The 17693-nt window shown below is 37.0% G+C and overlaps 1 protein-coding gene across 1 annotated transcript; it reads right to left on the reverse strand.

Moving 5' to 3' along the window:
• Positions 1–4237: 4237 nt before the first annotated feature.
• On the reverse strand, positions 4238–6575 carry LOC6557663 (cysteine-rich motor neuron 1 protein). The gene is made up of 5 exons (XM_043215322.1): positions 6370–6575; positions 6142–6272; positions 4550–4746; positions 4352–4479; positions 4238–4277 (listed from the first exon to the last, which is right to left on the reverse strand). Exons 1-5 carry the CDS (start codon positions 6573–6575, stop codon positions 4238–4240), a joined length of 702 nt encoding a protein of 233 aa, XP_043071257.1.
• Positions 6576–17693: the final 11118 nt, after the last annotated feature.

Here is a 17693-nt window from a genome sequence, read left to right on the forward strand (position 1 = left end):
AATCTATGTGTTTAATGTGTAACGTGTAAAATTAAAAATTGCAGTAACAGTTTTTGAGCGAAATGGATATAGTTTGGAGTAAATCAGTGTGGGTTGCGGCAAATTGTTATAGGAATTTGTACTGAGCTGCAGAACAGGTTGAACTTTAAACTGTTGCTTCGTCTCGTAGCAGTCAGCTTTGTTCTTGCAGCATACGCATGATTTTATATCAAATTCGAGGTGTTTTTGAAGAATTTCAACAATTTGGATCCTTACATCTTGAGAGTGCATCTCTTCGATGGCCGGCAACTTCTTTACCGTTGGGTTAATTGACATTATAGGTCACGTCGAGAACAATCTAATTATTAGAAAATGTTATATAAATATACATACTGTATGTGTATAGTATAGTTGATAATATTCCTTGATGACCGAGCAATCAGTCAATCAGCACAAGTTTTTTTTTTATTTTAAAACATGTGCGTAAAGTATCATGTTTTGGTATTTTCTACCTTCAAGGTCATCTATTATTGGGAATTAATTTATATATACATGTTTATATATATAATATATATATATATATATATACTTCATTCAATTTCGGTGGCGACGAATTGAGTTAACACATAGCAACCAGTCTGCAACAGACTACAGGTAACGGTTAATCGTTCATTCCGGTTGTGCTTAAATTATATTAACAAAAACAAAAAACACAACTCATATTTTCTGACCATTAATGTCTATAAATATATATCGATCCGCTCTCAAATTCACATTATTTTTTGAAAGCAACAACAATCATGAAATGCTTATTAAACCCAACATAGGACACGTCCATCTAAATGCTTGCAATTGTAGGCTCATTCTACAACGATAGATGTGGAATTTTCTTTAAGCGCATTCTAATCGCCAGCAACTTCCCCAAAAAAAGTCCGGTTCAGGCCTAAGTATATATATATATATATATATATATATATATATTCATCTAAATAGTTGATAAAACTTCGAACAATGTTGTTATACCTTGATGACCGATCAGCAAGCACAAGTATTATTATACTTGAACACGTGTTGATTAAAAATGCATTAAGGGTTAAAATGTATTTGATTTCATTATAATTCAAATTTAAATGAGTTTATTTATAATAAACCTATAAAATATGTTGCGACGAATGGAAATTTGAACAGTCAAATTTTTACCAAATCATGGATTATCACATTTTGCTATTCATGTTGACATTTTGGACTTTACTGAGCTTCAGCCAGGCTAAGGTAGGCTGATTATTATTATTGTACCGAAAAAGATTTTTGTATAAATATATATATTTCTTTTGTGTACTCTCCCACAGCGTGCTTATATTATTGAACTCAAGAAGTTGAGCTGTGTAGTTAATGATCCTCTGATTGTTGGAAATCTCACATGTATTATCCATAAAAAGCGCTCAGATCCATCCGTGTCTTCTAGTTTTTTTGTCAAGAAAACTATGAAGAAGGGTTTTATTCAGGTATATGTGGATATCATAAAAAAGGATAAGAGCAAATCAAATATAGGACGCGTCTATCTCGATGGCTGCAAATTGTTAAACTCATTCTACAAAGATAGATATGGAATGTTCTTTAAGCGCATTCTAATTGCCAGCAACTTCCCCAAAAAATGTCCAATTCAGGGCGTAAGTACTTCACCATAATTTTTAATATCATCTATAATAAATTACAAGCATCTACAGAATCGGTCTTATGGAGTCACGAACTATACAATCTTAGCGGATGAGTTTCCCCCGGCAGCGCCTGCAATGACACTTCAAATACTGATCAAAATATTAAAACCTAATAACAGCTCAATGGTTGATGTCATGGTAGAGGGCGCTTTCGTCTATTAAAATCGATATAAGTTTAATGTGTTAAAAATAGATGAGTTAAGATTAAGAAATAACCGATCTAGCTTGTGTAATAAAGTTTACATTAACGGAGACAGTGAGTTTTGGGTGTTGCTGCAAAGTAAACTTCAAACGGCTGCTTCGTCAAGTAGCAGTCAACTTTTCATTAACGATTTAAAGGACTTTTTAACATCCGCAACTTTAAGTTTGTTATCCTTGCAACTTGAGAGTTACGCTCCCCGATATATATACATATATATATTCATATAAATAGTTGATAAAACTTCGAACAGTGTTGTTATACCTTGATGACCGATCAGCAAGCACAAGTATTATTATACTTGAACACGTGTTGATTAAAAATGCATTAAGGGTTAAAATGTATTTGATTTCATTATAATTCAAATTTAAATGAGTTTATTTATAATAAACCTATAAAATTGTTGCGACGAATGGAAATTTGAGCAGTCAAAGTTTTACCAAAACATGGATTATCACGCTTTGCTCTTCATGTTGACATTTTGGACTTTACTGGACTTAAGCCAGGCCAAGGTGGGTTGATTTTTATTATTATACCGAAAAAGATTTTTGTATAAATATATGTTGTTTGTACACTCCCACAGCGAGGTTATATTGTTGAGCTCAAGAACTTCAGCTGCGTATCTAATGATCCTGTTGTTCGAAATCTGACATGTATTATCCACAAAAAGCGCTCAGATCCATCCCTATCTGCTAGTTATTTTCTCAAGGAAACTGTGAAGAAGTTTGTTATTCAGATATATGTGGATATCGTAAAAAAGGATAAAAGAAAAGCAAACATAGGACGCGTCCATCTCGATGCCTGCAAATTGTTAAGCTCATTCTACAAAGATAGATATGGAATGTTCTTTAAGCGCATTTTAATCGCCAGTACCTTTCCCAAAAAATGTCCGGTTCAGGGCGTAAGTACTTCACTATAATTTTTAATATCATCAATAATAGCTTACAAGCATCTACAGAATCGATCTTATGCAATCACGAACTATACAATCTTAGCGGATGAGTTTCCCCCGGCAGCGCCTGCAATGACATTTCAAGTGCTGATCAAAATATTAAAACCTAATAACAACTCACTGGTTGATGTCATGGTAGAGGCCGCTTTCATCTATTAAAATCGATGTGTTTAATGTGTGACGTGTAAAATTAAAAATTGCGGTAACAGTTTTTGAGCGAAATGGATATAGTTTGGAGTAAATCAGTTGCCCGATGCCCGGCCACTTCTTTTCCGTTGGGTTAATTGACATTATAGGTCACGTCGAGAACAATCTAATTATTAGAAAATGTTATATAAATATACATACTGTATGTGTATAGTATAGTTGATAATATTCCTTGATGACCGAGCAATCAGTCAATCAGCACAAACATTATTAGTTACTATCATAAATTATAAAAATGCATTAAGAGCCCAATTGTGTGAATATACATTTAAAATGGTGAATATTCCATTATAATTTCTCTTAATTTTAGTTTACAGTTGAAAAATCTGAATCTACTGGACCCAAGTCAGGCCATGGTAGGCGATTAGTAATCAAATATACCCGTAAAACATGATTTTCCTAATAAGCTTATACATAAACCTATATATAATTCAATACTCTATCTATATCCAATTAATTTACCGTAGAACAAGCTCAATCCAATAAGAAACTATACATTGATGTATCATGTGCGACTAAAAGTAATGAAAGCTGATCAAATTCTTGGTATTTTCAACCTTCAAGGTCGTCTATTATTGGGAATTAAATTTTTTATTTTTGGTGATATCTGCTTCATTAAATTTCGGTGGCGGCGAATTGAGTTAACACGTAGCAACCAGCCTGCAACAGACAACAGGTAACGGTTATTCGTTGCATAGCAGTCAGCCTTGCAGCACAGCTCGTTTTCCGGTTGTGCTTAAATTATATTAACAAAAACCAAAAACACAACTCATATTTTCTGGCCAGTTATGTGTATATATATATATATATTTCGATGCTTTTTCAAATTCGCATTATTTTTTGAAAGCAACAACAATCATAAAATGTTTTAAGTTTATTGTTTAGGTATTTGTTTGTTTTTGTGTTGTTTTTTTTTGTCGTCAGTTTAGGAATAAGTATTTGCAATATATAATACATTATGTATGCGTACATTTTGTTAAAAACAATAAAGTAACAAATGTCTTAGGGATTACACACAATAGTTTATTTTACCATACCCTAGTATGTATGCTTGCATGTATATATATATATTGTTGTATGTATATGTATTTGTTGTTTATTATCATATTTATAATAGCCACATTTCACAGAATTAAGCATTACTATCTGTACAAGAATTGCATTTATGAGAAAAAGGGACGTTTATATGGCTTGCGTGGTGCCTACATCTTCCAAGATGATGCTGCAAAACAGATTGAATAATTAACAAATAAATCAGAAGAAGAACATTATACAAGTTAAAGACAATAAACTTACAGTCGTTTTCTCAACGATTTTCGCTTTCTGCGCAGCTTTTTGTATGTAAATTTGCTCGGTGAGATTTTGTAGTCTTCATCGAATTCCAATTCGAGCTTAATTAGATTTTGCAAATTCAATTGGCAGTCCTTCGACAATAAATATAATTTTAAAATTATATAAAACTTAGAATTTTGAGAAATATGGTATGCAACTTACCTCTAAGTTCTTGAAATGCCAACGCGAATCACTCGGCGAGGCGCCATCGCTGGACAACTGACTAAGACAGGTGCGCATTGTGGGCCAACATTGGCAGCGTTTGTTGGTTATCTCACAGCCCGGCTCTAACACGATGAACTCATCCGCCGTGCAATTGCTGAGCTGGCTAAATGTGAGCGCCGTCAGATGTTGCAGGTCTGCCAAAAACCAATAAAAATTATTTATGACTCATATGGTTGATAAAACAAGCAAGCGTGACCAAGAAGTGCAGCCTCGACCAGCAGACACCCTTATATCTACATGTGTAGTTTTATCATATTATATTTTTGGTACTTAATCAATATATAGGCAAGCAAAATTATATTTATCATATTAGTTATATTTAGAATTATGATTAAGTTTAAGAAAAAGCTATTCAAATTTGAGGCTCCTAAATAGTTTACACAATTGGAGTGCTGAACTGTCGATGTTGATAACCAAAATATATAAATAAACTAATACTTTCCGGTTTAGAAGTTCTCTCTATATAGGCCCTGAGATATATACATATGTATGTATGTATATACAGCTATTCGTTCATCAACTTCAATCCACCCTTTTGGGCACTTTTAATCTTTTGAGGGTATAATAATTAATTTTAGTGTTGCTCTAAAAATGAATATTAATACATAAATTGAAAATTCATTAGCTACGCCTAAGTGAAATTGAGTACGATCTCATTATAATAATTAATTTTAATGAGTTTATTTACATCCAAAATTGTATCTAGTTTTGTCATTATATAAAATGCTCTGCAGGCGAATTAAATTTGTTGAATTCTCGCTACTAAATCATGGATTATCGCGCTTTCCTGTGCCAGTTTGACTTTACTGTACTTTGCTGTACTTAGCTGTACTCTAATCGTGGCCAGGTAAGCGGCTTATGGTGTCCTGCTTTTACACATACTTTTATATATATATATATGTATTTTGATACATATTTTATTTAATGGCTAATCCACCCAAGAGCCCTTAGAGTCAAACTAAACAACTTCACCTGAATAAACATCATTACTTCGATCGTGGCTGAGTTCAGCTGCATTATACAAAGGAATAGCAAATCAAGCAACCAACCCTACACTTGCCATCCAATTAAAATGTCCACGTTGTGCAAACGGATAAAAGCAAAACGATTTTAACTGAACACAAACTCAATGACTGGCAGCATTTCAAGTTATTATGCAACAAAAATATTTATGGAAAGCAATGTGCCCGAAAGACATTCAATTCTTAGTAAAGCCTTATTTTCAAAATCACTAATAATACACCAGTTACTATCAAGAAAATGAACAATCCTTTCGGATTAATACCTGGTCACATATATTAATTGGAATATTTTGAAATTAGTTGCCAAAACATAAAAGTTTTTAAGTTTTCATAGCTTTTATTTCAAATTTTAAAAGTCTAAAATATAGCTTAAAGTGAATCGAGCTCATAAGTCAAAAAGTACTTTAGCCATGGGGCTAATATGCAATTTTCAAAATAAATCCATGCAATATATGTATGTAAAAAATGCTACTTGATGTATGGAGTTAATTTGCATTCGAGACTTACCCATGCACACACCCAGACCGCTGCTAATGGGCAGTTTGGTGACACACTGCAGGGGTGGTTCGCATTGTCCGGAAAAGCCGCCGGGTCCTCCGCAGGATTCGCCCAAGGTTTTGGCGCAAATGCGACAGCATCTGAACATTGAATGGAATTACAGTAAATGTGAATGTGAAGCACACATCAAATTTATGATATATAATAGTGTGTGTGTGTATTAGGTATATAACTTACTGGCAGGGATCCCAGAGCATGAGGCCCTTGCCGGGGCAGTCTAGGGCGCGTATGACATCGCATTCCTTGGGATTGCAGTAGCATTTGAGTCCGTTAACAACATTGTTGCTGCCAGCTGCTGCTATTATCAGCAGAAGATAGCAGCACAAATAGATGAGATAGATCCGTACGCTTAAACGACCAAAATAACTTCCGTTCCGTCGCATCCTATGCGGAAGTTTCGCTCTGTTGTTCTGTTTGACTGACGTTTCGCCTGCTGCTACAGCTCCACCTCCTGCTGCTGCTACTGCTCCTGCTGTTGCTGTTGCTATTGCTGTTGCTGTTGTTGTTGTTGTCCTCCGCTTTGTTGGTGTCCTTGTGCGTAGAACTGTATTCATGCCATTGGCTTTGGCTACACCCACTGCGACAGCACCACCTCTATTCCATCCACCCCGTCCACCATCCGCTTGTGCTCTTCCGCCCATTTATAGGCAATTTTTATTGTGTTGCTCGCCTGTGTTGTGTTGTTGGGTTGTTGTTGCTGTTGTTGGGTCGGTCGGGTTTGGTTTCTGGGTCTGTTTGGCTGCTCGCCCAGCAATTTGCATGTTGACTGCAAACCAAAGCGTTGTTAAATGATTAAAATGCCATAAACTATGCCACGCCTAGTGGCCAAGGCTTTAATGGGCTTTTACATAACTGCCGCATGAATTTCGGGCAAACAACAGTCAGCCTAATTTTACCGCATTACGCCTAGCAGCATAACTTCTGTTTTCCCCCTTCCCTTCCCCTTTCCCTTTCCCTACCCCACCATACCTCCACAACCAACAGTCATTGTGCTTGGCGGTGCATAATAAAATAGCCACATTCTGTATTCATGAGAAGGCCTGCTCTGCCATTTTACCGAATTCATTGTTTACAATAATAGTAAGTAAGTTCGCACATACACACACACATACATATATACATTTTATTTATGAATAATGTACCTCAATAATTGCATGCATTTCGCTTCTTGTGTAAAACTTAAGTTGTACATGAAATCGTTATAAATATTCAAGTTGAATGCTTTCGATTCCATTCTCATACTCATGTTTTAATTAATTTGGTAGGCAAATTGAAACGACGCTTAAGTAGCATATTTAATAAGTAGCAACAGTTAATTTAATTGTAATTACTTTTAGTCATTGTTAAATATCATTTGATATTTTATACTTATAATTTATAATAACAACATTAATACCTTTCAATCCCAGCATGAAACTGTTTAATTCATACTTCAGTCGCATTCTTAACTTTTCAATTATTCATTTTATTAATAATGACAGCATTAACACCATTCATTCCCAGCCTTTCGCATTTGAGTCGCATTTTTATGTTTGCAATGAATTTATTCATATATATATAAGTATATATATTTATTTAAATTGCTATCATCTTTTTCAATTGAATTTCGAAATCAATTGCGCAAATTGTCATTTAAAATTGCTCTTCAGATCCAAAATGGTTAATGCAATTTTTGCGGAATTCAATTAATTCCATTCGAATAAATGACTGAAATTTCATTTGCACATGACAAACATTGCAGTATTGTTGTGGCAATTGATGTGTGCAAACCCACACACACACACACACATAGCAGCAACACACCTAACCATTCGCCAAGCTTTGGGCCTGAAACAAAAATAAGAGCTATTTGTTATGCAAAGTTAACTCACTGTTGATGTTGAGTAACTTTTTTGTAGTTTCAATGTTTGTTGATTGCCAAACAAGAGTTTAGAAATAATATCTAATTCTGTAATAGAGAAACTGAAACTTGAGTTTTTTTTATGGTAAGCGCCTCAAAGTATGCAATTTGAAAAGTTGTCACAGCAAAGGGTAAACTGTGTTCGAGAATGCCATCCATACAGAACAAAACTAATTTGTATTTAACGATTCAATGATACTTGAGGCCGTTTCAGGGCCGTTTCCGTTGGCAGTCGGCAGTCGATAGTCGACGACAGTCAGTCGATTGGCGAGTGGCAAAATAATCAACATTTGCTCTTTGTCTTCCATGGTTTATGTACTAAGCCATTTATATATACACCCAGACTATATATGTATACAGATATTTATTTGTATTTAGTGTATTTGTGGAGAGCAAAACACTTTCGTATTTGGATTGCCCCTTACAAACCACACACACACACACACAAACACACACACTTGAAATATTGTCCCATTTATTGGCTGGTTGTTGTTGTTGTTATTCTTGTTTTTGTTGGTTTATTTTTCTGTTTTTTTCCACCAGTCGTTTGTCAAGCACTTTTCGATTTGGTATTCAATTTTGATGTCGACTTTTTGAGTGGATCTTTTCTTTTGTTTTATTTATTTTTTAGGAAACTACATAAAATATACGTGAAGTTTACGGTTAGCCGCACACTCCACCAAAAACACACGCAGCAAAAAACACACCTTGCAGCTGAGCTTTTATTTCTTGTTGGTTGGACTAGGTAACAGGCTCTAGTATGTTTGGGGCTATTTGAAAGCCGCTCAACGTTCGATTCGACGTTGTTGATACTGATGATGATGATGATGATGGTGTTAATAATGACGACGATTCTCCCTTATGAATTTTTCATGCGCTTTTGTCTGCCGCACTCGGCCATTTGTGGCAGTCGACTGACTAACTTAAATCGAACCAAACCAAACACCTTTTGCCAGTTAGTCCTGCTGACATCGGGGATATTTGCGCCAAAAATACCCAAATGTATATCACAAATTTCCCCGTATTTCTTTCGCATTCATTCTCTGAGCGCCGGCGCATTAATTGAGATCTCAATGTTTTGGGCTGGGATATTTTGCGGTTTAGGGAGCCTGGAAGGTAATATTATCAGACGGGCAGCGGATGCAAAGCATTTCCCTCGAAATATAAGTCATTTGGTTATTGTAATTACAATGGCATAAAGCGCAGGAAGACGCAGCTTTAGGCACATCACACACACACACACACACCCACACCCACACACATACATATGTATATGTGTATTTATAGTACATATTTATATCTTCATCTCTATAGTGCCTAGAGCCCTTCTCATCCCTCCGATTGGGCTAATGGGCAATTACGAGTGTAAAATCTCATGCTTTATAAACTTTGACGCCGTGTCAGCTGCTAATAAGCATTCCAAATGCCATAAAAGCCGCATGGACAACACCGACGACCCTGGGACATTGAGGAAACATCAGATGAGCACATTCAATTTAACGGGGGGCGGTCAGGGCGGACTTAGTGCTGCCCACTTACCGCACAGCCCGCACAGCAACTTGCAACTTTTCCAATTAGCGGAAAAAAAAAAAGAAAAAGTGGAAAACAGACGTTCGAGTCATCTCGAGTCCAAGTTGGCATTGGGCTTTGGCTCTTGGTCTTTGGGGGCTTCTTGGCCACAGCAAATGTTGCGTAAAACAACTTGCCGATGCGGGCTACTGGTTTTGACTCTTCACACACACACACATACCCCTTCCCCCTCCGACCACTCGCTTTGGTAACCCATTTCTGACTTTTCGCAATTGAACAAAAGAGCAATCGGGAATTATGAGTGAAGCAAACTTTTTCTTTTTTAACAACAATAGCAACGAACCCCAACGCAAATACCCAATAAAAATATATAGACACACATAAATACATATATATCAAATGTATATATGTAGAGTAAAGTTTCAGCACAAATTGATAGGGTGCAAAATAATGTGCAACAATACTTTGGGGCGTGGTGCGGCAGAATGTCTTTTCTGAATGCGCATTTCAACTTGCATAAACTCCGATTATTTATTAATACTTTATTCGCACATTCGGCTGTCGGCAGTCGGCGAAACTTTTGCCTCAAGTTCTCAATTGTTGTTTTTACTTTTTTTTTACTCACATTTCTTCATTGCTTTACAACTTTTTGATGACAGTTTTATTGGCCATTTTTTCTTGAAAAAATAAAAATAAAAAAAAGAGCGCACATTTCTCTGCTGTGAGTCGGTGGTGGTGAAGGGAAAATATTACAAAATTATGGTCTATTTTTCATAGACTTTAAGTGGCTTGATTAAAAAAGAACAAGCTCCTTTTGGTGGCTTGGGGCGTGTACAATTTATAATTGCTAATTGGGGGGATAAAAAATAACATGGCCATTCCTAAATGCAGATTAAATTTTGTGAGCTTAATTTTTTTCCCATTTGTCTGCATTTTGATTCTGAACACGGAACACAACATGTTCAACATACAATTTCTAGTTAAGCTTTAGGGGAACGACAAAAGAAAAGGCAAATATTGGGTTTTTATTAAAGAAAAGCAGCTTTTCTCCTGTTGCCAGAATGAGAATTATTTTGTTATTTCTCGTTAGCATCAAATTTAAAAGTGTTTTTTGAAAGACATTGCTTTGGGTATCATAAATGTATTAGTGCAGTTTGGTATTCTACGTTCGATACTTGTTGTTTATTGTGCTAGAAGTCTTTACTTATTATTTAAGCCTAACGAATTTTAAGCTTAGATTAAATCAATTATACGAAGGAGATGATAAATAAATGCACACGATTTGAATTTAAGGATTAGTTTCAACAATGCTTTGCTTAAATGTTAAATGCATAATAAATATTGACGATTAGAATTGAAAGAATACTTTCACATGTTAAGGAGATGAAATTAAAAATATATGGACATGTTATCGATTAGAATATAAATACCAAATTTCAATCATTTTTCAATACTATACATAAAATTTGTTATGGTTAAATGAGTTTGATTTACTTCAATTTAATTTCTCAATTTTTAACATTTATAATAAAGAGATTTTTGTTTAATTTTAAACGAATACTTATTGACTTCATTTACTATACCCATTTATATCTATTCAATCCATATTCCACTCATTAATTAAAAATCCTTTCAAATTGATTGAGACCTGTCATTTTATGTTTTCCGCTTCTACTTGACATTTATTCATTGACCTTATTTGCCACAATTTGAACTGTGTGCTCATTATTTTAACCACCAAGCATACAACATTTAATGAGACTCCCTAGAAGCTGTACAACACTCAGGGGTGAGTAGCGATCCTTCGCGTAGCCAGATCGACGTTGTTCGCATTTAGCGCACATTCGCGAAAAGAACATTTGAATTACAAATTAAGCCGAGCATAAAGCCAAACCAATTTGCGACTACCCAAATAATTTATTTTAACAATTTTTGTTTTCAAGGGATTTACGCTGGGCAATTTACGCAAAGGCATTTGGGTTGCTGGGTGGGTGAGTTGTGGGTTGTGGGAATACGCGGGCCAGCGCGTTTTTAAGGGCAAGTAATTTGCCACTCGTCCATTTTAAATTACATTAGTTAAGCGAAAGGACGACGCTGGTCAAATGCATATTTTTTCTTTCAATTACTTACGTCAAGCGCTTGTTAACCAAGGGAAAGGGGCACAGCCTGCGGACGATGAGTAGAGAGGGGAATGGAGTGGAACGGGCTACTTAAGGATCAAGTAAAGCCAAGTGGAAAAAAAAATCAACTGCCTTGCAGTGTTTTCTTAATCAAATTTGCATATAAATTGCAGGCATCCTAACTTGAAGTTGATTTCGATTATTTGATGAAAGTTTATGGAGTTTTCCATAAAGCAGCCACCAGTCAGCCAGGCAATCAGCCAGCTAACCAGTCAGCCAACCAGCCAACCAGCCAGCCAGTCAGTCAGACGGCAGATCCGCAGCGAAAGCCATATCCACTGCTACATTAGCCGCATCCCGTTGGCAGTTCGCATTTAGGTTGTCAAAATGTCGACTTGTTTATCTTTAAGACAAGCTAAAAACCACGACTTAAAAGTGCTCGACTTGCGAAATACCCTGTGGCTAAGATTAGATTCTATAATTTACCAAATTCTTAGGCGGATACATCTTTCCAAGGGAGGTTTTTATGAGGTTGGAAGAACAGCTATAAAAAATATGAAAGATTATACGAAAGAGATAAGGAATAAAGTACACAAGTCTGCTTTAAATAAAATTATCTGGAATTCAAAAAACTTGACTTTTCGCAAGCTATAATACTTTTTTGATGTGTTTTTTAATCAATTATAATTATTATAGTACAAATATATTATAATCAATTAAATTAGTCTAGGAATACGAATACTTCCCTACATGGGAAACTGAGAGAAAAGTACAAAATGGAAGTGAAACCAAATTAATTCCATTGAATAGTCTCAAACTAATAGATTTTTAGTATTTATTTCTATTTTATAAAGATGCAATTGTATTAAATATGGTCTTGTAAAGCATGCTATTTATGTTAATAAGTATACATTTTGAATGTGGGCACTTCTTTAGTTAAGTTTTAAGTGCACCGTCTAACGGACTACTTGAATTAAGTTTTCTGCATAGCTAAACGAGCAAACTAAACGAGAAAATAGATAAAAATAAGTGCATAGATAAATAGGAAGAAAGACTTTACAATTTACAAGTCACATTTGTGCGTATCGAACAAGCTGTTAGCGATTTAACGACCACAGGGTAAAATAATGATGACGTTGACGCAACGTCGACACAATCTGGAAAATATGCAATGCTGCGCTGCGTCTGCATTTAGCTTCGTATCCTGCCACGAATTAACGAGCAAACGAACGAAACCACGAGCGAAATGCTGCTTGCTTCGTTTGGGTTTCGCATTGTCAGCGCCCGTCATGCACACATCGTCCTGGAATTGAGTGAAGCTATAGCGAACTGGATGCCGGAATGGCATTTAATGCGCAGCCAGATGGACGACAGTGTCGAATAGTTTGTATAACTGAAGGACAGCTAACGTGGGCCGATCGGGGTGTGCCAGTGTGCGACACCAACACACCAGCACCGTCTGTGTGTGATAACCAGCGTTAGTGCGCAACATGAGGCAAAATATTTGCGAATGGGTGTTTTGCTGGTCAGATACGAGAGCTGCTGTTGCTGCTGTGGCTGCTGTTGCTGCTGTGGCTGCTGTTGCTGCTGTTTGCTGCTGTTTGCTGCTGTTGTTGCTGTTCCAGCACGTTTTCATTTTCGTGCCTCATGTGCAAGCAATAGATGGCGTGCCGCCTGCGTCCTTTTGTCAGCCAAGTCATATTTCATTTTATGGCCAAGACCTAATACCTTAAATGTGACCGCTCAGCACACACACACACACACACACACACACACACATAAAACTTAAAGCCCATCCTAATGCGTCCTACTTTCAATGCGGGAGCAACATGCATGCAAATTCCACAACGTCTTCATGCCTGGCCACACATGTCGGCCAACCGTTTGCTTGTCTCGACTCAATGAGCAAATGAAATTTATTTCATTATAAAATGGGCGAGAGAGAGCAGGTTGAAAGAAATCCTCTCGACTCTCGACATGATTCGCCCCTCGACTCGACCCGGCCAAACATTTGTTTTAGCAGAAAGCCGCTAGAAAATTTCATTTTGAAATATGCTTTCTGAAATAATTTCGCTCTTATGACATGGGAGAAGCCCGGATCCATTACCGGAGACCACCAAGCGAACGTTGTCGACGGCGCAAAAATTGTAATATTAATTTTGTGTATGCGACACAAGGCGGGCAGCGGCAGCATGAGGGGGAAAAGTGGATGGGGTTGGGGAGCGGAACAGAACGGAACGGCATGCCCTTGATAAACCCACAAACCGACATTGCACAAAACAATGAGCAAGGATTCATAATGGAATTTTGTTGGCAAACAAAAGTCAAGACGAAACGGAAGCAAAGAACCCAACATAAGCAAGGACCAAAAGAGGGCAGGGTCAGACTAGGAGCGTTCAGCTCTAGCAACTTTATTATTGCCCATTGGCCATTGTGTGTTTCTGTGTGTGTGTGTGTGTGAGTGAGTGAGTGAGTGTGTAAGTGTGAGTGTGTAAGTGTGAGTGTGTAAAATTTGCTACACTAAATTTGTACGAGAGCAAAAAGTGTCACCGGGGAATAAAGCTCATCAACGCTGATGGCCATGATTCAGCTCTTAACTAAAATTCAAGTTAAGCACGCAAGAAACCGAGCAAACCCAAACCGAAAAAAGGGATGAGGGATGGGAAATGACCACAGAGTCGGAGAGAGGGGAAGCCCTAGATAAACTATAAATGGACAGGGTATATTAAAAGTGCGCTGTGAATGAAGTGAAATGAAATGAAATGAAGAAATGAAAAGCGCATAGCACAAGTAAAATCTGTTGGCATTTTCCGTTTTCCGTTCGCATTCTGCAAAAGGTAATCAAAATAAATGAGCGACATTTTGCTAGCTGATGAACAGGATAGGGAAATGCGATGATGATGGGGATGGAAATGGGGAGAGTGGACGGAGGTGGGCTGGTGGTGCGACAACCAAGGAGCCTCGCCTAGTGAAATAACTCGTTTGGATTTTTGAACAATGAACGTTTAGGGGTTTTCCTAACGGCCAAATGACGGAAAAGGGACCATGCACAGGAAGCAGGAAGCGAAATGATGACAGCGATTTCCTCGTCAAATTATGACTTGTTTGTTCAGCTGTCAGATGAGTTTCTCTCGCTCTCTGTGTGTGTGTGTGCCGGTGTATCTGTGTGTGTGTGTGTGTGTGTGTGTGTAAAGAAGACCAGTAATCACCAGAAAATCTGTTGGGTGCTTTAAGCAAACAGCAGCCGTTTCAAGGGTCTGATGAAGTTCTCTTCTGCCGCATTAAGTTATAAACACAAAAGCCATCGATTAAATTTCAATATATAATATATAATATGCTCTTTAAAAAGTGTGCAAGTTATTTTCTCAGTATTTATTTTATACGTTCTACTTTTGAGTACTACAAAACGTGGACTGGCTCCTTTGGCGCTTTAGCCTGAAAAGGAATTCCGCAAAATAAGCTGAGCCACTTTCAAACTATTCTTAACGTGTCTCGGTTTATTTTGCGGAATTTCTTGTTTATGAAACAACAAAGAAGTCTTTTTAACATCTAACTAACCTTACCAGCTACATTAAAGAAATAGGGAAATATTCGTTTCTTTTTATTAATAATAATCGACGCATAAACGTATAAACACCCCGATAAACTTATTTTGTTTCTCATTTTAGTTAAGTAAGTTTAAAATCATAAAGTGTTATAGTAACGCTTAAATAGCCACCTAAAATAAGATAGATTTTTAAATTACACTCCCCAAAAGCAGGGTCAAAAGCCGCACTCTTTAAGCAAAGGTTCATAGACAGTTGCAGTTTAACCTTTAAAACTACCGTCTAGATGATGGCAGTCAAGCAGGGACACATGCTTATCAAATGCCGTAACCCGGGAGCCGACTGAACATTTTTTTTCAATTTGCTATTTTGTATGCAGCATGGCATTGCATGGTAGTCTTTGGCTACTAACTACGATTTAGCAACAGTTTTAAAGCCGCCTACCAGTTTGCCAGCGTACCGCCCATAAATTACCATTTGGCAGCTACAAGCAACGCCTATCCGGCTCCGGCTCCGGCTTCTGCGGCGGCTACGGCTTCGGCTATGGCTATGGCTATGGCTATGGCACCGCCCTTTCTGTCCATATGGCCAGCTGTGCCTTCACTTTTTGTTTTGGGGCTGGGGTGTGGGTGAGTGGGAGGTATATGACTGGCATTAGACGCGCACTTTGCCACAAGTCGTTTGCTTATCAGTTGCTCTGGTGAGCGTTGTCCCTTTTTTGGACAGCCAGCCAATTCAGCGCGAAACGGCAAACGGCTAAGTGAACTGGCATAATGACTGCCAGCCACGATGAGGATGTATATGTGGATGTGGATGTGGATGTGGACGAACTGTGCGCTGGATGCGGGTTCAGCAGTGAGAAGTCGACACGTTCTTTGGCCCCTTATCATCGTTTATTGTTTGGCTACATATTTTATTTGGAAGTTGCAGGCGCAGCAACAACTTTCGCTTGCCTTGGCTCGTTATTATCCTATTAGGATGTGACAGCAGCTCACAAACTTTTCATTCGCACGCAGACACACATACGTTGAGCAAACACACACACACATGTCGTATACATAACGCTTTTTATATACTTTCGTCTTCAGGACATTACAAGCTCGTTAAAGTGAAATCAATGTTGTTTTTGTTGCTGCTATTCATTTTGGCTTTGCCTAAGCTACTTTGTCATCCTATCTCCCTCTCTCACTCTCTCATACTCGCACTCCCTCACTCTCTCTCTCTCTCTCTCTCGCTCTATGTCTCTCTTTCATACTCAGTGTCTGTCGTCGCTTTATTTGGCTATGTGTTTTTATTTCATTATGAGGATTTGGCTGCCTTTTTGCTGTTATCTGCGGCAATTTATGTCGCACCGGAGGCAACTGACCATGAAAATTGTTAAGCCAAATGCACAATGAAATAAACTATGGAAATAATGGTCATTTGAAGCTCTTAGGAACTGCGATTGTAACGCAGCTAAGAGCTAAACTCAAATGACAACAAATGTCCGACGAAACTAAGTTATAGCAAAGCACCATTATCAGATCATAACAACTTAACACAATAGCCATAACAAAACTTGACAAAATAGTAACGAAAATTGAAAGACATTACCCACGATTAATGTATCTGATGTGTCATAATCGTTAACATTATTATTATTATTATTATTATTATTATTATTGCTAAACGAATAGCTTAATAACACAACAATTATGGCCAGCGAAATTAAATCAAATGTAATCAATCAATAATAATATTATTCATAGCTCGATCGTTAGCCATAACGATTAATAATGTGAATTAAATACTTGTAGATATTTTCACAGCTTTTATGGGATAGTTGTTGATAGTGTGATAGAACGATAACAAATAAAACTTAATTTGCTTGTTTACATTGTAACTGTTTTGTTTGCCTAAACAGTGTCTCGAAGATTTAGTAGCATTATTATTAAGATTTGTGGCGCAATTTCAGAATCACAAAACAGCCGAGATCTCTGTGTAAACAACATTAAAAAGAAAACGTAACGGCACTATTTAGAAACAATTAATTTTCATCGCTTTCATTTCTAAAGCCGCCCAAACAAAAAAGATCATCTCTATTTATAGCTAAATTGTGCAATGCGACAGCAACTGACTGATTAGTCATATTGTGTTGACCTTGGCAATTAGTCACCTGAGCGAGCATTTTTCTGCATGCCACTTGGCAAATGCCAAAAGGAACATTAAATTAAATTATGCATGTGTTCTTCATATGACTTCTGATGTATTTCTGCATTTTAACATTTTTGCATTTTAACATTTGAACATTAATCTGGCAGGGCGCGGGTGCTGTCAAGAATTTGCATTTGCATTTCACACACGCCTTGGCCTGGAAATCGTAATGGTGGCAACGATCTTTTGATAATACTTACACACATTTACATA

The sequence above is a fragment of the Drosophila grimshawi genome, unplaced genomic scaffold (assembly GCF_018153295.1).
Source record: "Drosophila grimshawi isolate 15287-2541.00 unplaced genomic scaffold, ASM1815329v1 contig_44, whole genome shotgun sequence".
Lineage (NCBI taxonomy): Eukaryota > Metazoa > Arthropoda > Insecta > Diptera > Drosophilidae > Drosophila > Drosophila grimshawi.

Bases quoted from the DNA above. Each gene is read 5' to 3' on its own strand.
- LOC6557663 (XM_043215322.1), bottom strand. From the start codon at position 6,575: ATGCGACGGAACGGAAGTTATTTTGGTCGTTTAAGCGTACGGATCTAT. The intron at 4,747-6,141 runs GTAAGTCTCGAA...GGTTTTTGGCAG, and splicing joins CGGTCTGGGTGTGTGCATGG to ACCTGCAACATCTGACGGCG. The intron at 4,480-4,549 runs GTAAGTTGCATA...TTATTGTCGAAG, and splicing joins GGCATTTCAAGAACTTAGAG to GACTGCCAATTGAATTTGCA.